The 24,021-nt window shown below is 35.6% G+C and overlaps 1 protein-coding gene across 13 annotated transcripts; it reads left to right on the top strand.

Annotated features, from left to right (window-relative positions):
- Window positions 1-1,134: 1,134 nt before the first annotated feature.
- LOC147396435 (uncharacterized) lies at window positions 1,135-19,879 on the top strand. Of its 13 annotated transcripts, none has more exons than XR_015180648.1 (10): window positions 1,135-2,140; window positions 4,038-12,144; window positions 12,767-12,842; window positions 14,022-14,106; window positions 15,964-16,061; window positions 16,182-16,229; window positions 16,321-16,408; window positions 16,509-16,587; window positions 16,688-16,794; window positions 17,094-19,879. XR_015180648.1 is itself a non-coding variant. In XM_086450933.1 (6 exons), the coding sequence occupies exons 3-6, from the start codon at window positions 14,074-14,076 to the stop codon at window positions 17,142-17,144; spliced, it is 234 nt and encodes a 77-aa protein (XP_086307059.1). In that variant the 5' UTR covers window positions 2,151-12,144; window positions 12,767-12,842; window positions 14,022-14,073; the 3' UTR covers window positions 17,145-19,879. The 13 variants fall into 13 exon arrangements, 1 of the variants encoding a protein (XP_086307059.1); XR_015180647.1 differs by having other exon boundaries at window positions 3,447-12,144; XR_015180653.1 differs by lacking the exon at window positions 1,135-2,140 and adding an exon at window positions 14,239-14,290 and having other exon boundaries at window positions 2,153-12,144; window positions 16,186-16,229.
- Window positions 19,880-24,021: the final 4,142 nt, after the last annotated feature.

Here is a 24,021-nt window from a genome sequence, read left to right as displayed (position 1 = left end):
CGAAACTTAGAAATAATCACGTTGCGATTGAAAGAAACTTCATGCCAAAATTCACCCAAATGGACAAAATTTGAAAAAATGACGAAAATACCCCTCATAAATTTTGGACCTCCGAAAAGTCTCGAAAGTACCTCCATTGCACTCAGAATAGGATTTCGAGTCTAACGGGACCCAAATCGATGAAATCAGAGAAATTTATGAAAAAATCAAAAAATGACCGAAATGCCCCCTTAACTTCCAAATCTGACTTAGAGATCTCGATCCTTAGGAAAATATAATAAAAATTAAAATCAAATTAAAATTAAACAATTAAAACTTAAAATTTAATTTAAAATTAAACAATTAAAATCTAATCCAAAATTAAAAAAATTAAAACTTAAAATTAAACAATTAAAATCTAATTCAAAGTTAAAAAAAGATTAAAACTTAAAATTTAATTCACATTTAAACAATTAAAATCGGATTCCAAATTTAAACAATTAATTTGAAAAACTTTAAACTAAAATTTAATCAACCCATCAACGTAAACAAGAACCCAAGCAATCGATAATATTTAAATCAAATTGACCAATCAACATGCAAATTAAAAGCGATCAACCAACCTAAAAATAAAACCGACTAAGCAACATTCAAATCAACCAATCAACTTGAAATTAAAATCCAAATCAACCAATCAACGTTCAAATTGAAATTAAAACAAACTAGCCGACGAATCAATCCAACCGATAAACTTAAACTAAAAACCTATGCGATGCGTGGGATCACCTTCTCTATAAAGCCCAAAAAAGATTAGAAGCAAAATCTCTACCTTCCTAGGTACGGTCAACAAAGTTAGAAAGAATTAAAAAAGAAAATCAAATCAAATCAAAAAAAGAAGAAACAAATAAAAAAAGCAAGTAAAAGAAAACATAAAAAAGGAAAGAAAGAGAAAACAATTAGAAACTATTGTTTATAAAAAGAGCCATACGTCCTCTTGAGGGAGGAGGGCCTTTTTTTTTTGAGAAAGAAAAAGGACTTTTCTCTTGAGGGAAGAAAGCTGACATTTTGAAAGAAACAAGAAAGGTTGACATTCTTGAGGAGGGGGCAGCAACAAAAGAAGGAAAAAGAAAGAAGAAAAAGAAAAGAAAAAAACAAAAAATAAAAGCTTCTTCTTCTCCAACGTAGGGGCTGCCCAATGGACTGAAACGTGGCTCCTCTCTCAACTCCCTCACTGACTTGCTCTCGTAACATTCATCTCGGCTCTCTCTCTTTCCCCTCTACTCATTCTTCTCTTGCTGCCCCATCTTCTTCTCCCTTATTTTCCCATCTTCTTCTCCATAAAAACCAGCAACTTCACCGTCCATTACAACCCCTTTTGCTGCCTTATCCTCTTCTCCATTAACTGACCACACCCACCATTGATTACAGCCCCCAACTACCATTAAAAACGCCCCCATCATCACCTTCTCCAGCAGCCCCAACCACTATTAAAAACACCCCCATCATCATCTTTTCCAGCAGCCCCAACTACCATTCAAAACGACACCATCATCACCTTCTCTACACCAGCCAGTCCTCTTCAACAACATCCCCACACAGCCTGACTCTCTCAATCCACCTACCCAACAATATCCCAACACCACCACGCCTCGCTACCACCCATCTTTTTCATTTTTCATCTTCAAACACGCCCCCACCTGCAACATCTTTCTCGGTCTCCATCTTCAATAACGTCCCAGTCCTGCTGCACAAGTCCCTCCTCATCTCCTTATCCCTACTACACCCCCCTGCTATATTCACGTCCTTAATACACAGCCCCTTGCTGTCCAGACCTACTCTTCAATTCGTTGCTGCCCAACCTCTTCTCCAGCAACTTCTATCAGCCCCAACCTTGTTACCTTCGTCACTTCCAACAGCTGCACTCTTCCGTTCGTTGCTAGCACGAGATCCATTGCGTTCCCTTTTACTGACTTCATCTTCCTCAACGAATGCTCACAAGCTATCGAGGTCAGACCTGAAGGAATAAACCCACAATCATTGATCCAATAGCAGTTCAAACGTTGATACTACGATACTTTTCGAATCTAGTCTACTGCTCCTCTCGAGTTACCATCGGTTTGAATCTGAAGAGATTGTACACATCAACCATACCGACACGAAGGTAAGTTCATCTGTATTTTTTATCTAGTTTTTATTTTTTTATTTTTTTTATTTTTTTTATTTTTTTATTTTTTATTTATTTTTTATTTATTTTTTATTTTTACTTTTTTTCCTTCTCTTCTTATTCTCATTTGATCGTTATCGCATCCGTGGATGTTCTTGATGAGTGTTAACACGAGCCTTTGCGTAAAGGACTCATTGATTTGTGTGTGTTAGAAGTCTAAAATTGACTTGTTTTGATAAAATGGGTATCGAGGTAACTCGTTGATTTGCGTACATTAGAAGGTTCGAAATCGCTTTTCTAATTAAATTGATATGAGTTGACGAAGTTCCAAAAAACGTTTTCTTAATAAATTAACACGAATCGACTCGATGTTTTTTCATGTGCATTAGAAGTTTCAAAATCGTTTTTAATGAAATTAACATGAGTCGATTCGCTGTTTTTTTCATGTACATTGGAATTTCAAGTTTTGCTTTTTTTATAAAATTGCCATGTGAGTCAACCCACTGATTTGCATATGTCTTGGAATTTCAAAATTAATTTTTAGTATAGTTGCCACGTGAGTTAACTCACTGATTTCTATGTACATTGGAATTTCAAAATCATTTTTTAATGAAATTGCCCCGTGAGTCGGCTCACTGATTTGTTTATGTATTGGGGGTTTAAAGTCGGATTTTGTTTATACAAAATGATTTAAGTTGACTTATTGATCTTGTGGACATAGGACTATGCGAAATTCGAAGAAATCACGTGGCAAAAATGAGCTTTCTTAAAAAAATCATAATTTGTCCATTTTGGGGATTTATGGACTTTTCATCGATTTAGTAATCTTCCTAAAATCATGATTTTCTATTTTTGGAAATTTGATATTTGTAACTTGCTAATTTGGGAAACTCAATTTTGATAATTCTCTAATTTGGAAAACCCTTTTTTCCAATTTCTAATTTTAATCTCCCAATTTAGGAAATTTCTAATTTTTAGTTTAGAAATTTCATGAATTCCCAAATTGGAAGTTTCATATTCCCAATTTCCCATTTTAGAAAGTTTTCACAAATTCCTATTTTAGTCGATTTGGAAAATGTCCACATTTTTTATTTGTAATTGAAATGTTGCCACTGGACTTTGGAGCATAAGGAAATTAAGGCTTTTTCAAATATTTTTATTATTGTTCGTAATTCGAGAAATCACATAAGATTTGGGGAATATTGGCCTTGAGATTTGTTTAACACATTCGACATAATTTGATGATGATGGTGACGATGATTGGACCATAATCTTGACTTTAGTCTCTACCCATTGACCGTAGGACAATTTGGATCGTAGTAGAGACCGATCATCTCGATCGGGCGGGTTCGATTCCTAACACCTTCCGAAACCCGTAATCTGACCTCTTACCCATTTCTCATAGCCGTGGACCGACCCGATCCATTTTGGAGTTATTTTTGGTTCCTAGACCTAAACTAGGTGGCGACTCCTTATTCCCTAAAAGTCCCCAATTTACCAATCGGATCCCTACCCACAATTTGGTAGAAAACGGGTCGAGACGATTTCAGTATCCAGACGGACCAGCAGAATTCAAAGAGCCAGTTGTTAGACCCAAGAGGGTCAAGCCTGACAGCAATCCTGATGACCATCAAGACAAGGCCAAGCGTCCATGTAAAAATAGTTCAAGTCAAATTTGTTGAAAGATGTTTTTAATAAGAACATTTATTTGACAATCATTTTCAATAAAGCTATTTTTCTTTCAAATAAATATTGATTTCTTCTTTGAATGTTCATTATGTGAATGGATTAATTAATGGATTGGTGCACAAACCTCAATGAAATGATTCCTTAAAATGTTATCAAGAGGGTAATACTGAAATTAACTAAATTTACCTTTGATGGGGTCATATAGGATTATCATTGCGCCCAAACTCAAGCGTCCACCTCCTAGTTGGAGCTGTAGGTCCAGTCGGTTAGAACGACCTACAGTACCAAGTCAGCAAACAGAGATGGCTTCAGAATCTGAACTTACAGAGATCCGTAAGATCTTGGCAACCTTTGCCAACGATATCAACAGTATAAAAGGCAAAGTGGAAATGTTAGAACAGACCTCGGAATCAACGGGCAATCCCCTAAATGATCCAAAAGGAAATAAGGTAAAAGAGAGACGTCCACGTGAAGTCTTTGAACTCGACGGAGATGAAGAATATGTTGATGAGAACCCAATGTTAGCTAACAGAATGTCTCAATTAGAATCAGCTATGAAGAGTATAAAGGGTATCGATGAAATTGCAGCAGGCATTGAAGCTTTGAACCGCATCCCCAGAATTCATTTGCTAGAGAAGTTTGTAATGCCGGAAATGGATAAGTTTAGTGGTATAGGGTGTGCAAAAACACATCTTAAGGTGTATGTTACTAACATGCGCACTATGAGACTTAGCGACAAACATATGACATTGTTGTTTCAGAGAACTTTATCAGGATCAGCACTACGCTGGCTAATGTCTAAAGATCCAGTTACTGTGGGCACCTGGGAGAGCATGTCAAAGGCTTTCTAGCATCAGTACAAGTACAGTACCGAGATTGAGACCTCAAGAAGGGATTTGGAAGCAACTAAGCAGAAAAATGGGGAGACATTTACTGACTTCATTGGTCGTTGGAGGGCCAAGGCTGCCCAAATGTGAGATAGACCTTCGGAAAAGGAACAAGTAGCGATCATCTTAAAGAACCTCTCACAAGGATATGCTCAGCACTTAGTGGCCCAATATCTCCCTACTTTCGAGTCTTTGTTACAAGTCGGAAGCCAACTTGAGGAAGCTTTTGCATCTGGGATCCTCTCTAATTCTTCGGATAACAAGCTTAAGAAACCTTATGTTTCTAAACTAGCACCAACCATGTCTATATAGCCAACACGTCAGCTATCCCAGCTCAACCCCCAGTCCGAACTAATAACCAGGCTCACCCAAGTCAACCTCGAACTTCGCATCAATTTACCAATCTAGAGATGAGTCTTACTGTAGCTTTTCACAAATTGGTGAAAAAAGGGCTTCTTACCCCTATCCAACCCCGACCTCTACCTAATCCCTTGCCAGTTGGACACAATTCTAACTTGTTCTGTGAGTTCCATCAAAACCCTGGCCATCACACGGATTGATGTATTACCTTACGCCATGCCATTCAAAACCTGATCGACAACAAAAAGGTCACAATCCCTAGCCCACCGAATGTCACCACTAATCCACTGCCTACCTATCAACCTCCACCAACTTTGAACATGGTGTCTCATACACCATTACCATTCGATCCTATCTCTCTTATCCATGCCATCCAAGGCAAACCGCCTAGTTACCCTCTTGCCGAGATAGCCTTCACTGATGAGGTTTTCACCACAAACAATGAACCATTTGATTTAACCTCAGATGATACATATTGTTTATCCCCGCCTCGATACAGTAGCCCCGCATTCACCAGTTACCTGTTGGCCCAGATGAACTTAAAAAGCCCTGTACCTTTGACAGATGAAGATCCATACGTGCTGACTGAAGAAGATGAACCTTATCCTCTCTCCTGTGATGAAGTTAGACATATGACTCGAGGGGGAAGAGTTTTTAAGTCACAAGAACTTTGTGTTGATAATCCGATAGCCTTGGCAAGAAAAGAAAGAGAAGATCCTATCAAAGAAAATATTGAAGAAGATAACTCCGTGATTAAGCAATTGAAGAAATCAGGAGCCAATATCTCAGTTTGGGGATTACTTATGGCTTCCACTGCCCATAGGGAGGCTATTCTCAAAGCATTAAGTACAGCCCAAGTCTCCCTTGACACTTCTCCAGATCAGCTGGCCAACATAGTAGGGGCGACCTATGTGGAAAATATCTTGTCCTTCTCGGACTCCGATTTTCCAAAGGAAGGAGCAAACCACACTAAGCCACTGCACATCACAGTTGACTGTAACGGGATGAGGGTACCTCTGGTATTAATCGATAATGGGAGTGCATTGAATGTTTGCCCTTTGAAACCCGTCACTTGTCTTGGGTTTAAAACTGAAGATCTCAAGCCCACTAATCAAGGGGTTAGGGCCTATGATAACACTAAAAGGGACGTACTGGGAATTCTGCACCTTCGATTATCCACGGGCATAGCTGAATTTTAGGTCATAGACATCCAGTCCTCCTTTAATCTGTTATTAGGAAGACCGTGGCTACACCAAATCAAAGCCATACCTTCCACGCTGCACCAGAAGGTCAAGTTTATCAGAGATGGGCTAGTGATCACTCTCCATGGAGATGCTGAAATTGTAGGGATCATAAATAGTACTGAAGCTAAGGATGAGCCGCTGCTTGAGATTCAGCCAGAACAACAGGGAGTAGAGCTCAGTGGGTTTGAGTTTGAGAAAATATGCTCAGTCCAATGGGATCAAGCCATGAAAGAATATTTTCACATGGAAAATACTTCTAACTGCAATATGGCCAATATATTCAAGAAAATGAGATTTTTCCCTGGTATGGGCTTAGGCCGCAAGCAGCAAGGTATTAAAGAGGCACCAGTGATTAAAGAGGTCATTGGCACATTTGGGCTAGGATATAAGCCTACTAATGAAGATTGAGCCCAATACTGGAAGACAAAGCGAGACAAGGCAATTGCGAAAAGGCAAAGACGCACCACGGATCTCATCAAAATGAAGTCTTATCGTAAGACCCTTAATGGCTATTTTCTGAAGGAAGGAGAAGATTTCTGTTACTGTGGGTTCCCTGAGCCATTCATTGACCACATCACAGGTACTCGTCTGCCGGGGTTTGAGATCTTCTTTGGTATGGATTGGCTTGAAGAGGAAGCAAGCACAGAAGCTGAAGAGAAGAAAATTGAAGACTGGCAGTTCAATCTAGACTCCCTCAACATCGACCAGTTATTCATTGAAGATCACAGTGTCTTGGTATTGTCAACTGAGAAAGGGATCCCAAATCCTCAGTCTGCAATCAAACCCGCTGTAGGGTGTCTTTCTAGCTATCATGTAATTAGTCCTGTATTGCATGTCAAGACTGGGTCTGTCAGTCCCCTTAGTCATGTTCAGTCTGACATGCCAGATGAGTCATTTATTTCTGTTGAGTCAAATAAGTCCACTATTGCTGCTAAGTTAAGTAAGTATGTCAAGTTGGCAATGAGTCCTGTTACCCCATCTTCTTTTAATGAAATGAAAGAAATTCTTGATTACCCTGAGCGCAATAATAATTTAACTAATAATCTGACTTCGAAGGGAGAATCTTCTGATGAAGAACCCCCCCTGAAATAATCAAATTACTTGAATAAGAAAATGAACGTCGGGCTCAACCTCCAATGGGGGAAGTAGAGGTTATCAATCTCAGAACAAAAGAAAATCCTCAAGAGATTCGGATTGGGATCACATTATCCCCTGATGAACGCAAAGGGATAGTAAAGTTGCTCAAAAAGTTCAAAGACGTGTTCGCGTGGTCTTATGAGGATATGCCGGGAATAAGTAGACATTGTTCAACATCGGATTCCGTTATATCCAGATGCTCGACCCATTAAACAGAAACTTCGACGTATGAAACCGGAATGGACTCTGAAAATAAAAGAAGAAGTTACGAAGCAGATTAACGCTGGATTCTTAGAAGTAGTAGAATACCCTGAGTGGATTGCCAATGTCGTCCCGATGCCGAAGAAGGATGGAAAAGTCAGGATGTGTGTGGACTTTAGAGATCTAAAAAAAACAAGCCCAAAAGATAATTTTCCTTTACCACACATAGACGTTCTAGTAGATAGTACAGCAGGGCACGCTTTATTGTCCTTCATGGATGGTTTTTCGGGGTACAATCAGATAAAAATGGATCCTCGAGATATGCAAAAGACGTCATTTATCACACAGTGGGGAACCTTTTGCTACAAGGTTATGCCTTTTGATTTGAAGAATGCCAGAGCCACTTATCAAAGAGCAGCCACGACTCTAATACATGACATGATACACAAGGAAGTTGAAGTCTATGTAGACGATATGATAGTCAAGTCCAAAGAATGACTGGGGCATGTTGCTGCTTTAGAAAAATTTCTCACGAGGATTCAAAAGTATAAACTCCGCCTCAACCCGCAATGTGTGTTTGGAGTAACTTCTGAAAAATTGTTAGGATTTGTGATCAGTCAAAGAGGGATCGAAGTAGACCCTGTGAAGATTAAAGCTATCCAAGATATGCCACCGTCGGAAACTGAAAAGCAAATTCGAGGTTTTTTAGGCAGAATCCAGTATGTCAATAGATTCATCGCTCAACTCACCAACGTCTGCAAACCTATTTTCAAGCTCCTCAAGAAGAATGGACCAACAGTTTTGAATGAGCAATGTCAAAAGGCCTTCGACCAAGTTAAAGAGTATCTCTTGAACCTACCTATTTTTGTTTCACCCACACCGGGTGAACCACTTCTTCTTTATCTGTCAGTCACAAAAGAAGCTATGGGATGCATGCTGGCACAGTATGACAAAGATACTCGCAAAGAAAGGGTTATCTACTACATCAGTAAGAAGATGTTAGAGTATGAACGAAAGTATTCAGCCCTGGAAAAAACTTGCTTGGCACTAGTATGGGCTACTCAGAGACTTCGACACTATATGCTATCTCATTCAATTATCTTGTTATCTCGGATGGATCTTCTCAAGTATCTTTTCGAGAAACCGGCACTGACAGGAAGAACCGCACGATGGTTATTGTTGTTATCAGAGTTTGACATCACGCACGTTACACAAAAATCCATCAAGGGGAGAGCTGTAGCAGAATACTTGGCAGATCACTCAGTAGCAGAATGAATAAGGTCTATTGATCAGTTCCCAGATGAGAACATCTTACATGTTGAAGAAGAGCCTCAAAACCAAACATGGCAGTTGTATTTCGATGGAGCCGCCAATCAGAATGGGTATGGAATAGGGGCAGTTCTGTTTTCTCCAGAAGGATGACACATTCCGATCGCTATTAAGTTAGCCTTCTCTAATACCAATAACACAGCCGAATATGAGGCATGCATCGCTGGACTTGAAGCTGCTTTAAATCTGGGCATTACAGAAATCGAAGTTTTTGGGGATTCAGCCTTGGTCATACACCAGTCATTGGAAGAATGGAAGACTAGGGACGAAAAGCTGAAGCCTTATCATGAATATTTGTTAAACTTAGTGAGTAAGTTTGAAGTTATTCTGTTCCAACACGTGTCAAGGGAAGATAATAGATTTGCTGACTCGTTAGCCACTCTATCTTCAATGATCCATGTACCCCTGGCATGGAATTGAGGCCGATCACTGTTGAAGTCAAAGACAAACCTGCATATTATTGTCAGATCAATATTACTACTCGACTACCCGATGGAAAGCCGTGGTACACAGATATTAAAAAGGTGTTGGTAAAACAAGAATTTCCAGAAGAAGCATCGAGGAAGGAACGACAAACCCTTTTAAGATTAGCATCTCAATTCATCCTGTGCGTAGGAAGTTTGTACAAAAGGTCCTATGATGGGATTCATTTGTCGTGCGTCGATGAAGATCAAGCTGAACAGATAATGGTTGAACTATATTCAGGAGAATGCGACCCTCACATGAGTGGGAAAATGTTAGCTAAGAAAATTATGAGACAAGGGTACTACTGGCCTATGATGGAAACAGAATGTTATCACATGGTCAAGACCTGCCACAAATGCCAAATACATGCAAATCTCATACATGTGCCACCTTCTCGATTAGTTGGTCTAACTTCACCATGGCCATTCTCAGTTTGGGGAATCGACATTATTGGTAAAATATCGCCTAAAGCATCAAATGGGCATGAATACATTTTGGTTGCTATCGATTATTTTACTAAGTGGGTCGAAGCTACCTCTTATGCTGTCCTCACTGCATCTCGAGTTGCAAAATTTATCCAAACGAACATCATTAGTCGGTACGGGGTACCTTCGGAACTGATTTCTGACAACGGGTCACAATTCAAAGCTGAGGTTATTACTTTATGTTCAAAGTTTAAAATCTCACACCACAAATCATCTCCTTACCGCCCTCAAACTAATGGAGCAGTCGAAGCAGCTAATAAGAATCTTAAAACTATCATAAGGAAAATGTGTTAATCACATCGAGATTGGTCTGAAAAACTGTCATTTGCACTATGGGCATATCGAACTTCAATTCGATCCTCTACTGGAGCTACTCCCTACTCCTTAGTGTATGGCATGGAAGCAGTCTTGGCAGTTGAAATGGAAATTCCATCTCTGAGGGTCTTGTTGGAAAGTCAATTGTCAGAAACAGATTGGGTTCGCCAGCGGTATGAAGAATTGAATTTGATTGAAGAAAAACGACTGAGAGCTTTGTATCACGTGCAAGCTTATCAAAGAAGAGTTGCCCGTGCATTTGATAAAAAGATCAAGGTTCGTCACTTACAAGTCGGGGATTTAGTACTCAAAGAGAATCGGGCACCTATTTTTGACCCTAGAGGGAAGTTCAAAACAAATTGGGGAGGTCCGTACATCATCAAGGAGATATTACCAGGAAAAGCTGTCAGGCTTCAAGATCATGATGGAATCGAGTTACCAGAACCAACCAACCTTGACCAAATCAAACGGTACTACATTTAAGGAGGCCATTTTTGGCCGAATCAATTTTCTTATTACCTAATTCTTATCTCCTTTCTCAACCCCTTTGCAGCCTGTTCAAAAAGAGAAAGATTATGCCTTTTATTTCATAGCTTGATCACCTAACCTAGGGGAGGGAAAAATCTGAACTACGTTTTGGTCTGATCCCAAAAATTTGGGGTACGTAGGCAACCTGAGAAGTTACTTCAGGCCCGACCACATCAAAATAAAAAAAATAGATTCCTCGACAAAGGAAAAATCTAAAAAGAAAAAAATTTCAAAGAAAAAGAAATATCATCCAAAATGGGGAAGAAAGTTCAAGAAAATTTTTTAAATGAAATGCCACATAAGGGGCATTTGGGTTTTTGAGCCTCAAAATTCCTTTCTTTTTATGCCTAGTCCCAAGCCTACCTATAAAAGTCCTCATAAAGTTACAAGAAATTTCGAAATGATAATTTCACAATTTTAATAATTAAAAATTTCGAGATTAATAAATAAATCATTAAATAATGTAAAGTGAAACATTAATAAAATTAATTATAAAATTTAAACAAAAAAATTGATCAATCAGACTTTCAAGAAAAATTGTTGATGGTTCGCAAGATATTTCTTTAAGGACCCCTCCATTTGGGGGTCCAAAGAATCCAAAATATAATAGAGGGGGGTTCTCCAAAAATTTAAAGTCAATCAAGCAAGACTAAAGTCAAGATATTAAAGTCAATCAAATAAGACTAAAGTCAAAATTAAAGTCAATTAAGTAAGACTAGAGTCAAGTATTAAAGTCAATCTCATAAGACTAAAGTCAAAACCTTAAATCAAAACCCTAATCTAAACTAATCGAGTCAATCTCATAAGACTAAGGTCAAAACCCTAAATCAAAATCCTAATCTAAACTAATCAAGTCAATCTCATAAGACTAAGGTCAAAACCCTAAATCAAAACCCTAATCTAAACTAATCAAGTCAATCTCATAAGACTAAAGTCAAAACCCTAAATTAAAACCTTAAAGACTAAGTCAAAACCCTAATTGAAACCTAAAAGAAATCCTAATCAAATCCTAATGCTTCTAAAAACTTTATAAATAGGAGTCTCCACACCCTATTTTCGTATCAAAGAAAAAACCCTAGGAAAAGTAGGTGAAGAAGCCTCCACAACCTCTCCAAAACCCTAATTTTGGAGCCTCAACTCCTTACCTAACACCCCTGCTTCGATTTTAGCCTAAAAAACACCCAAAAATCTCTCAAAAATATTTCAAAAATCCATAACAAATTCGAAACACCCAGATCCAAGAAGGAGATACCTTACCTCGGAGATTAGAAATCAGATCCGGAGATAGAACGAAGTAAGGAATACGGTACAAGGAGCCGCTTTCACCAGATCTGAGGGAATAGCACTTTTGCAGATCCAAGGTAAGCTTTTTTTTATTATTTTTTAATCTAGGTTTGTCATTAGCGATGTAGATTTATTTGGGATAAGTAGAGACCGGCAATGGCCGGGCGGGGTTGGTGCCTAACACCTCCAACCCCGTAACATGATCCCCGGATTCAGATTTTCTGTAGTAGATTAGTTTTTATCCATTTTAGAGTCAGTTTGGTTCCTAGACCATAATAACTAGGTGGCGACTCCCAAATCTCAAGGGTCAAAAGCGGATCAGCGCACCCCGCAGATTGAGGGCGCTTTCACCATTAGTTCTTGACTCTTCCCATTCAATTAGTTTTAACCATTATTATTCATTAAACTAGTAGGATTCATTCAAATTGCATAATTATGATACTCCCGTTATTGTTATTATTTGAATCTTGTGCTTGTTAATCTTGCTTTATGTTTGTCTTTAAAGAAATCTGAATCTCTTGTTATTTTTGTTGCCTTCTATTTGTGCTTAGAGAATTTCGAATTTTCGATTATTTCACTTATTATTAATATTGACTTCTATTTTTATTTAATGAACTTCGAATCTCTATTAATCTTTTTTTCTACACATGTTTAGAGAATTTGCTAGATTTATTCTCATGAAGTTCTATTTTCATGCAGGATCTAGAAAGGTTATTTCTAGTCTCTGGAAGCATGGATCAAAGGAGATCGATCGCCTTGCTCAGACTCTCATTGAGTACGAACTTGTAGTTCTACTAGTAGACTTAGCTTCTTTATTTTTTTTATCTATCTAAAGAGAGTAGGGACTAATTTTTAGTATGATTTACTTATTTTGGTTTCCTCTCATATATCTACATTGATTTGTTGGATTTTTCTGCTCTAAATAAGTAGACTTTCTTCGATTACTTCTATATTTGTTGGTGGATTAGTAGGCTAGTAGGCCTAGTTATTCAATTTCCATTTACGAATAGTAAGCATATAGGTATTGATTAGCTCCTTGGACTATGCATCTCTATTCTTCTAAATGGGTATAGTTTCCAATCCTACCTTACCTCCGCTCTTTTCCTTGGCTTATTAGCTTTTTATTGAAAAAATCTCTCTGGGATATTCAAAAGGCCGAGTAGGATTGGAGAATTTATTACTAAGATGTTTCAATCTTGTTGGAGCCCATGAGAGTGGTAATAGGTGAGGATCCCAAGGGCATTCCAAATAATCTTATGCCTTACATCCAAGAAGTAGTTGTTGGCAGATTGCCTGAGTTGAATGTATACACAGTCATGATTATCCAACAAAAGATAGTAGTGTGGTATGTAAAGCTTTGTTGCCTTTTTCTTGATTTATTGAACAGTTTTTTATTTTTTGGCATGAAAAAATATTGGTCGGCATATGAATGATCCAAGATTTCATATTAAGTGAGACATCATGTATGTGAATTTCTTGAAATTTACATCCAAAACCAACTTGACTTGGTCAACATTGTTGTCGTGTGTTATTTGTTTGGATTTTGAATGGTGTTATGCCTATTGCATGAAATCTTAGTTGATTTTGTTTTTTTGTGCTTATGAAAATGTCAGAACTCTTTCTCATTGTGGTTACTCTGAAGAAAAGTCCTTAAGGTTTAATTTATGCTTCTATTATTATAACTCGGACATTATCACCAAATATCAGTAACAATAAATGAAATATATATTAATAATGTCAATTTAATATGACAATGAAAAGATTTGAGACTACATCCATGTTATGGACTTAGCAAATTGTCACGTAGAACCACTCTTCGGAAGCTATTTACAGACAATATAGGGGATTCCTTTCTCTTTTCCCCAATAGATACATTCATGCATTCATACAAACCCTCTGTGTATATGTACATATGGCTGTATTAGTTGTAATTGAATTTTAATGCTCATCTTAGGTTGTGTAAGGCCTACAATTTGGGGACTAGGCGTGGCACATATGTGCTTGAAATGGTTTCTGCATTTGAGAAGGCTTCTGGGAAAGTGAGTATTATTTTGGTATTCCAACTATAACTTTTGTTTATTTATAATGTAAGCATGGAATTCAAAATTTATAGAGTTCACATGGTTTCCAAAGTTTGTCAAGTATACCTTTTTTTATTTCAAATATGTCAGATTAAAAGAAAAAGAATATGCAATGTTTCAACTGGGGAAAAGCTAATCAGAGGTCAGTCACACTATCTCTAAAAGAAAAAGAAATATCAAAAGTAATCGACAACAATGTAAACTTACAAGAAGAGCCACAAACTGACCCCTTATGCATATTTCTCACTGTCCCATCATTGGTTGGGAATTAGTCCAAATGTCAATTTACACCAAGGAATAAAAGATTTTATGGGAGATTTCAATATTAGCTTGTTTCCTTACTTCATTCAATACATCAGTAAAGAAAAATAACTATAAGCAAATGGAAACTGAAACTTGTGTAGAAATAATTCATGGTATGTACATGGTTTTGCAATAAACTCAAAAAATATGACTAACATTGTTAAGGAAAATATTTATTTTATTCCTCACTTGTATTTCTACAAAGGAATCATTTTCTTTTCCTCGTAAACCAAACAATCTTCACCAAACTGAATTCCATCAATACACAAATTTCCATCTTTTATTAAGCACACTAGGTCAAATGATGTCTAACGCAAGGAAACAAAATAATATTAAAGATTTCATCCTGTACTGATGCACCAAAGTAAAACTTACTAATAATATTCTCTATTTTATAGCCTTCCCCTTTCGTATTATGATTCATTGATATGGTTATTTTTCCTTGATCTTTTTGATTGATTGTTTTTCTTAGTATTGCTACTCCAACTAAACCTCCTCATGTCAGCCCCATCCTTTTCTATACATTTTTTTTTAAATTTTTTGAAGCACAATTGATCTTATTATCATCTTATGATTTTATTTTTATAGTTTGATCCAGATGATAGTCTAAAAGTACAGCTAATAAGTTTGATGATTCAATTCTTAACTCTCCATCCACAATGAAACTGTGCAAGGGATTTTTTGAGAATTTCCATATATTTTGTGTAATAGTTATCCATAACATAACTGTAAAAGTATTATCATATTTTCATCCTTAATTATGCATATGGTTTAAAGTTTGGAATGTGTAAGTATTCATGGTGATTTACCTTTTCTAATTGAGTTACCTCAATTTTATAATTGAATATTCGAAAAGTTTTAAAAATATCATAGGAATAAAATAAGGAATATAACAAGTTTTTAGCTCTCTTTTATATATATATATATATATATATAATATATATATAGATATATATATATATATATAGATATATATATATATATATATATATATATATATATATATATATATATATATATATATATATATACAGGTTTTACCTTAACAAGATCATACCATTTATATTATTTTATACTTACAATTAAATTATAAAGAAAACTTATATTACAATCCTCATTTGAGATAAATTAATTTTCTAGACTTTTGCCTTTGTTTCTTGTTCTCAATTTAAAAATGAATTCGATAAACATTGGCAAGATTTGGTTTCCTTATTCTTAAAGAATTGGAGTCATAATATTAATCATTCAAATGGATTATATAAATACTTTGCATCCAAATTTTATTGGTGGAAGTAAAGATGTGGAGGTTGTGATGTAGCGATTGAGATCTTCAAAGATATCTACAACTATTTCATTGAAACCAAATGTGTAACGGTAATCATAACTGCTAAAATGGTACAGTGTAGTACTTATAAAAAGAATGATTTAGTGTAGTCACATTTGCATAACATTATATTTCAGAGCATGATTTTGTACCCTAGGTCATTGACAATATTTTTTGTATGACTCAAGATGGTGTGGATATTGAAAAGTTGACCACATCTGAAAGGGGGCAAAAATCTCGAACAATTCTTGCCAAGTCTGTTGCAAATGGAGTTATGTCTGACAAGGTATATTTGTTCATCCTATTATCGACATCTTCTCCAATTTTATATTTTGTTTAATATTTGAGTTTTGTTTTTTATCCTTTGTTGGGTGACTATGAAACAACTTCTCTCTTGATGACCAAGGCAGTACAATTTATTAGTTAGTCACCAACTGCACTAAAACAGTTAAAGGTAACTTCATTTTTTCTTTTCTTTTATGCTTTTTTTAGGTCCTATATCAAAACTGAAATGAAACATAATTTTCTCTTATTATTTTTCACAGTTAAAACATCAAAATATAAGAAAAATTAAGCAAAAAAGATGAGTATTTGAACAGGGAAGACTATAAGAATATAGAATTTACTCAAAATGTAAGAATTGCTCTCTCCCTCTCTCTGTCATTTTTTTGAAAAAATTTCTTATCTTTTTTAATGATGGGTATGATTTGTTTTTGTAATATATTAAATGTAGGTTATTAATTAAACTCTCAGGTTTGGGAATATTGTCACGTTTGTGCATCGATAAGCTATCAAAGATATCAGATTTAAAGGTTTCTATATAAATCAAACAAATTAGATACCTTACACATAATAATCTTGCATGCATGAGTTATTTAAGTATAAGAAAATTTTACTTTGTTCACATTTCAGATTATTTAATTCCATGTGGTCAGAAGGTCCTACCAGTATTTAATGCAATACATCTAGACCCATCTCATCATACAAGTGCACCTCTGTTCCATTCTCTGAAATGGGAGGTAATATTTTTTTTATTTTTTTTAATAAAAGTTACATTTTTATTTTAAGTAAAACTATATAAGAAAATAATCTTTGAATGGTGTTGTTATGGATCAGTATTTTACTTTCTATGGTCTTGTGCATCTACTAAACTATAATTGCATGCATAAAAGGGGATTAGGACCCCAACATATGATGGTCCCACCAAGAAAATCTTATTAGTCAACAATCACTAATATTTTGGGTCTAATGAGTTGGGTGTGATTTCAAATCTTGGGTTGCTTCATTTCATCATCTTGAACTGTAATGTTTTTTGCAGGCAATGGGCATAGCTGCTTTAAAGATAGCAATAAAGCTAGGATACAGATGAAAATGAATAAGTTCTTGGACAAGACAGTGGACGTAGAAGAACTAGGTGGAGAAGGGGAAGCATGGACATAGAAAACTTATGCGGGATGATTTCAATCACAGCAATAAGATAATTTCTTTTTACAATCTTTTTACAATAGATGAAAATGTTGTTTGTGAATTAGTTGGTATTGCAATGATACATTTTGTGTTTGATTTCTATTTGGATTTAATGTGAATTGAGTTTCTTAGGTGGTCAAGATTTGATTTCTATAAATGATCTTTGTTTTATGATTTTTTTATTACTATTTCAATTATTGTGATTGGTGAATTAGTTGACTGTCTTATTGTTTGTTAAACCTCCATACTTTACGGTCATAGACTATAGATTTTTTTTAAGCTCAACCTCCAATAATTTGACAATTAAGAGCCATAAAAAAAATTCTATAAGAATATATTTGACAGGCATATATTGACGAGTTCATCCATCAAATTTTGAGAAATTTGACGTATCAAAACCGTCAAATATTGGCTTTTCTCACATAGTGAGAGCTCTAACAATTTCATTGGCAATCAAGTAAACTTTCTTCTTCTTTGTTATTAGTTGTAGTAATTGTACTTGTTGTTGTTATTGTAGGACTAGTTATATTGTTGTTGTTGTGGTTGTCTTTGAAACTAAAATTGTTGTTGATTGTTGTATGACCTTACTTGGGGTTTGTAATATCCCAAATTTTCAACTCATATCTCGAAGAAATCAAATGGTGATATTTTGAGAAAATTTCTCAAATAAGGAGACTTAGAGTAAAATACTTGGATATTGTTATGTTTATTTTTAATGAAAATTGACTATGCTATTGGATAAAAAAAAAGGTCAAATTATATATTTTAGCTTGTAAGCAAGTTCGGATGAAAATGTTTTAAAATCCTCAAATTTTGTGTTTAGTGAGACCTAAAATAGATAAATTTCATTAGAACAAGAATCAGAATAATTTGACTGCACTATTAGGTCTACAATGAAAAAATACGCAAAATGGAATACTAATTCGTCATTTTTCGAGTCTGAATAGTTAAGCTATTGCCAAAACTAGAAATAATAGGAAAATTACAAAGATGCCCTCAACCCTTTTCTATTTAGAAGAAAGTTGGCTTTCTTTTAATTATTTTTCTTCTTCTCCAAAGAACCAAATACCAGCCTACTCTCAACCCAAGGGTTTCGACCCATTCCCATCAAGTTCTACCAAAAATGAGGATGAGTTGAACTTCGACGAAGAAGGCAAAGTTATCGGCTATGAAGAGAGCTACAACCTCACCATCTTTATTTATCCATTCTCGTTCGTCTTCCCCATCCTCCATAAAAAATCAATTGTGTAGTTCGAGTGAACCTCAAAACATTCCATCAGAAGGCTTCATCGAGTTAGGAATTAGGTACATCTTTATTGTAAAAGGGAAAAAGAGCATCGTCGTTGGATACTTTGCAAATCCTCACTTATTTTACATTCAAGTCAGCCCAACCTCAACTCTCATGCCATCCAACTTTGATTTGTAGTGTTAGTTCATCACCCTTGGCATCCATGAACTTTGGTAGGAGACTCTCACTTCCTATTGGTAACCGTAGTTTTCAAAATATGTATTTAAGAAATTTTATCGAACATGTGTCGAGTTTATAAATCATAAAAATCTTTATTTGATTTACAATCCTAGTTAGAAATAAAGTTTTGACATTTTTTTATCAAGTTCAAACGTTAAATTCGTGGTAGGTCGAAGGATTCGAAGAACGGAAGAGAAACCCGAAAAATTGACGAAAAATTGAAAATTCGTGTAATTGTTTAGTACTGTCGACAGGAGCTGGCGGTGCCACCGTCACCTGCTACAGGCCATTTAGGCAATTCCACCACCAAAATCAAGCTTCTGCAACCATCAGAAATTTTTGATCAAAATTGACTTCTAACTTTTAGGTTGCTCTCCTTATGTCTTATACATGTTTTCTCATCCTTTATTTCATTAAAAATATTTAAGTAAATGTTACTTTTCATTTACTTTAAGTTCTTTAATTGAATTATGGTTTTACCCCTATTTTGGAATAATGAGAATGGTTTCAAGATCCAAATCTCAAAGGATCAAAATCCCAATTTTGATTTCAAGAATAAAATGTAAATTTCGACGTTTTTGATAAAATTTCAAAAGTTAATATCTTTCATGTTACTTTGAATTAAACTATAAAAATTACATAATTTCAAATCTCGTGTTCAAAGGTTTCATTTTCAAAATCTATTTTCGATTTGAAGAACTTTAAAAAAATTGAGTTTTTGACACTCAGGCAAATTTTTACTAGCTTTTCTAATTTTGACAGTTTGACTTCGAGTACTTATTGGGACCTCGCTTTAACAAAAATTTGATAGGTTTTCGATTGGATGATCAAAATGAAATTGAAAGCGTAAAAAGAAATGATTGGTTTGAAAAGTTAAGGAGTGAAAACATCAAAAAATGGAAAAAAGGATAAAATAGGTAAAATGCCAGAATCGCCCCCGATGAGTGATGTCTACATTTTACAATGATGTGTTATGTGTAAGTTGGTGAAGGGATATCCAGGGATAATTATTGGTTGCATGTTTATTTAAATTCTATTGGCGTAGAGGCTCCGAGTTCTGCTATTTATTTTAGGCCTGGTGGCCACGATTGCATAGTATGAAGTTGGATATCCATTCTCAACCTTGTATGATTAATTCTCTTTTGTTTTCAAATGAAAATAATATATATATATATATATATATATATATATATATATATATATATATATATATGTTGCTATTTTGTAAGCTGTTAAAATGTCTGTGAATGCTGAAAAGTATAGTGCGTCATATCATCCGGAGTGGTGTACTATCCTGGGATGTACGGTATAGACCACCAAACTAATATATGGTATGGGACGCATATGAGAGTAGAGTCACAATTGAAATCTGGGTCCATTCCTTTTTATTTTTACCAGTGAACTTGTATTGTAAAGGTAGCGTATATGAATGGAGTAGTATATTTGAAAATCACATGCACTCCTGATAGGCATAGATGAAGATGATTAGTCAGTGATCACTAATAATCCAGTAGTAGTCAAACGTTCTGACACATCAAAAAGAAACCCATTGCTTACAGTCACGTCAAATGACCAATTTGAACTGGATAAATGATCCCGCAAGTATGGTAAACAAGGACCAATCACAAAATCATAAATTAATGCTTTATTTTGGAATATCATGTTCCGACTGGGAGTGATCCAGTCATGAATCCCAACTTTATAATTTTACTGCTCCACCATTGTGTAATATGTATTTGTTGTTCTAATTTGAATTATAAACTGAAAAGCATGTTTATTACTTTAATGTTGTCAATTATATTTGTATAAGAATGGAAACGTATAATGAATATTGATGACTGATGTTATGTGAATTTTTAAACTGTTTAATTGCTCATCCCTGGTTATATATATTAGCTGATCATATTTACTTTATAAAGCTTTGTATGTATTAAAATGTTCAGTATGCTTACTCGATCATTTTTGTGAGAGGTTATTAGTAGGAATTGGTTGTAGACTTACTGGGTAACCATTGTTACTCATCCTTTTCCTTTCTAGTTTTTTTTAGTTTTAGAACATGCAGTTACTGAGATAGGAATGGAGTTGGCAAGTGAAGAGTTCTTGGTTGGTCAAATCGACAACCAGAGTCCGTTGCCTGGTAAGCACTAGGGCTACACCCTTTAGTGTTGTCAGTTTCGTCCAAGACTTATATAGATTTTGGGGTCAAGTGTTAGGATCATGTTAGAGTGTGAGTATTTTTATAATCTTATATATTGTAAACTTTTACACTCTGATCTATTCACATGTTGGATATAGTTAGTCGTCCGTTGATATTTTCGTGTTTGCATTTTTATATATAGGATTTATTATATATTGGATATTCAGATTTTCGAGTTCAGTGGAATACTAACATAGACAGAGGGAGTCATGTCCAAATTTCGAGGTACCAACTAGTAACTTGAGGTTTGACCTTAGGATTTATGTCAGCGTTGGTGGGGCGCCACAGGATTGTTGTGTTTGATACGGACGACTCGATAGTGCTTGAAAAGTCACGACTATTTTCGGTATTGTATTTGATAAATGAACTAGTTTTTGAGCTGGCTGCATACAATTAACCTGCCCTTCCTCCTTTTTCTTTGTCTCAGCTACCAATTTCTTTTGTACTGTACCATTGGACGAAGCACCTTGTTGCAGAGCTATCCAATTTATAATCATCTCTGACTTCAAGCCATCCTCTATCTTATCAGTAATTTGAACCAATGAGGAAAAACTAGACGTGGTGTGCCCAATGAAATGAGTATAATTGTGTTATTCTAATATTGAGATTAACGTTGTGTTCATCTCAATTTTTATCATGGATGGCTTTACTTGCAAAGTGGACTCCTTCCTTCATTGAGCATACTCTCGGATGGTCTCTTTGGGCTTCCTTGACATCTTGCCTACACCCTACTTGTTTAATGTCATATCTATATAAAATATGTAATTACCTATGAAGATGGTGACCAAGTCTCTACAAAACCAAATTTTACTATGATTCAACTGAGTGAACCATCTTTGTGTTACCCCGGTCAAGCTCCTCTGGAATATTTGCACTAGGAGCTTGTCATTTATTTCAAATTGGCATATAGCACCACAATACAGTTTTAGGCACCCAAAACCATTATATTTCTTGAACTTTGGATATTTGAAGTCCGTGGGAAGTACAAAATCTGGATAGAAACATAGATCATCAAACCCGAAGTTATCTTGGGAATATCCCCATTTTAGTCGGTTCAACTCTCCCATAATCGCATCCATGCAACTTAACAGCTTGTTCTCCACATAGCTCTTCTCGGGCATTCTTACCTAGTTTGACTATATCTCATGTGCTATCTCTACATGTTGTGGAAGTGGACATTGAGTAAAGATGAGGGGAGGAATGTTCATGGTTTGAGTTATTGCCAATACTAATGCTGGCATATTGTTATGGGCTTATGTCAATGTAGGATCAAAAGTTGGTGCCATCGAAGGAGGTATCACTATTGGATTGGCTGTTATGAGTGTTTGCTGACAAGATTTTCCTAAATTGTTTGCATGATTCTGAATAGCTTAGGTAACCCCAGAATCTGCATTAGTGTTGATAACATATTTCCAATTGATGTAACTTGATCATTTAGTTTCTTAAATATTTCTTCATTAACCGGACAATTAACAATCAGATTGTCTATAACAAATGGGCTTTCTGTAGGTGGAGGCTTAATTCTATCTGTTGGCTCCATGATGACAGTCTCACACCTGAGATGATACCGAATTTGTGCTATAGCACCTCTTCTTAATCCTCTACTATTTAGATTCCCAGTATTTTTTCTTTTAGCACAAAAGATCACTCTAAAACGTAGGTACCTTGTATAAAGAAAAAAAATAAAAGATTCATTTTTAGCTCCAACAAAACGATGAATTTATTAATATTGTTTTTGTTCTAGGTCAATAGAAAGCCCTTCTCATGGTGAAGTTAGACGAAACCTTACAAAATTTAGGAGAAACAATGATCCTAGTTGCAACCCTTTATTGTTTCTCTATCTTTTTTTGATAGCTAAAAGAATATAGAAGAACTATCCTAGATGAATCTAAGATGTTTTATTAAGGAACCTTAAGTGGTGAAAGAATGGAAAAAGAGATAAATGAATGTTAAGGTGATCTTGAAAAGGTCTTTGAGAGACCCAAACTACGAAGGAAATGTGACTAATTTGACCTTTAAAAGGTCAAAAGGTCCTTAAGAGACATGACCTACGAAAGGAAATGCAACTAAGTTGACCTTTAAGAGTTCCAAAAGTCTTTGAAAGACTTGAACTATGAAAAAAAATGCGAGCTAATTTGACTTTTAAGAGGTCCAAAGGTCTTTGAGAAACCCGAACTATGAAAAAAAATGCGACAAATTTGACCTTTGAGAGGTCCAAAGTTCTTTGAGAGACCAGGTCTACAAAAATGTCTCAAATGTAGGAGACATAAAGAAAAAGGTCCCTTATATAGGTACTATGCCCATACCTTTGAGTTAGGTGCCTCAAGTGTATGAGCCAAAACTTGGAAAACCTTAAAAAAGGTTCGTTGTATAGGGTCTCCTTGCCCTTGAATCTTTGAAGTAGGTATTTCGAATGTATGAGATTTGAATCCAAAAAGTCTTGAAATAGGTTCGTTGTATAAGGTTACTTTTTCCTTGAATCTTGGAAATGGGTATCTCGACTGTATAAGATTCGACATGAATTTTTTATAGGATTGAGCCTTGATGTTCTTACAAACCTACAAAGAACAAGGATTAGTTGTGTGCACGACCCTTGTTGACAACAAATGATTGGAGTGACCCACAAGTGGGGTCGATCGTGAAAGGTTCTAACAAACCTAAAATAGATGATGATTAGTTATGTGCACAATCCTAATCGACGAAGGATGATTGGAGTGACCCACAAGTGGTGTAAATTGTGAGAGGTTCTAACAAACCTAAAATAGGTAAGGATTGATAGAACTATGTTTCCTAAACGTCACAAAGTTCTAAGGAAGAAAGAATGGAGGTCTATCCTATGGATTGAGGTAAAAGGATTTGCACCCCACTTTGGGTTGAAGTGTAACGAGGATAACTCGCAACTTAGACTTACATATTCAAGTTGAATTTGAAAATAAGAGTAATTCTAGACTTAGGTCAAAATAATCGAAACCTTAAGTCTAATTTCAAGGAAATCACAACTTAAAAGTTAGTTGGAATAAAGATGTGAAATTAAAAACCTAACTTCCTTTAGGGTTTCCTAGGATTGGATTACAAGATTGGGCTCTCACAAGCAAGGATTGACCACTTGAACAC

The sequence above is a fragment of the Akebia trifoliata genome, chromosome 8 (genome assembly GCF_017979445.1).
Source record: "Akebia trifoliata isolate Shusen 1 chromosome 8, ASM1797944v1, whole genome shotgun sequence".
NCBI lineage: Eukaryota > Viridiplantae > Streptophyta > Magnoliopsida > Ranunculales > Lardizabalaceae > Akebia > Akebia trifoliata.
This window is presented reverse-complemented; position numbering and strand designations above follow the sequence as displayed.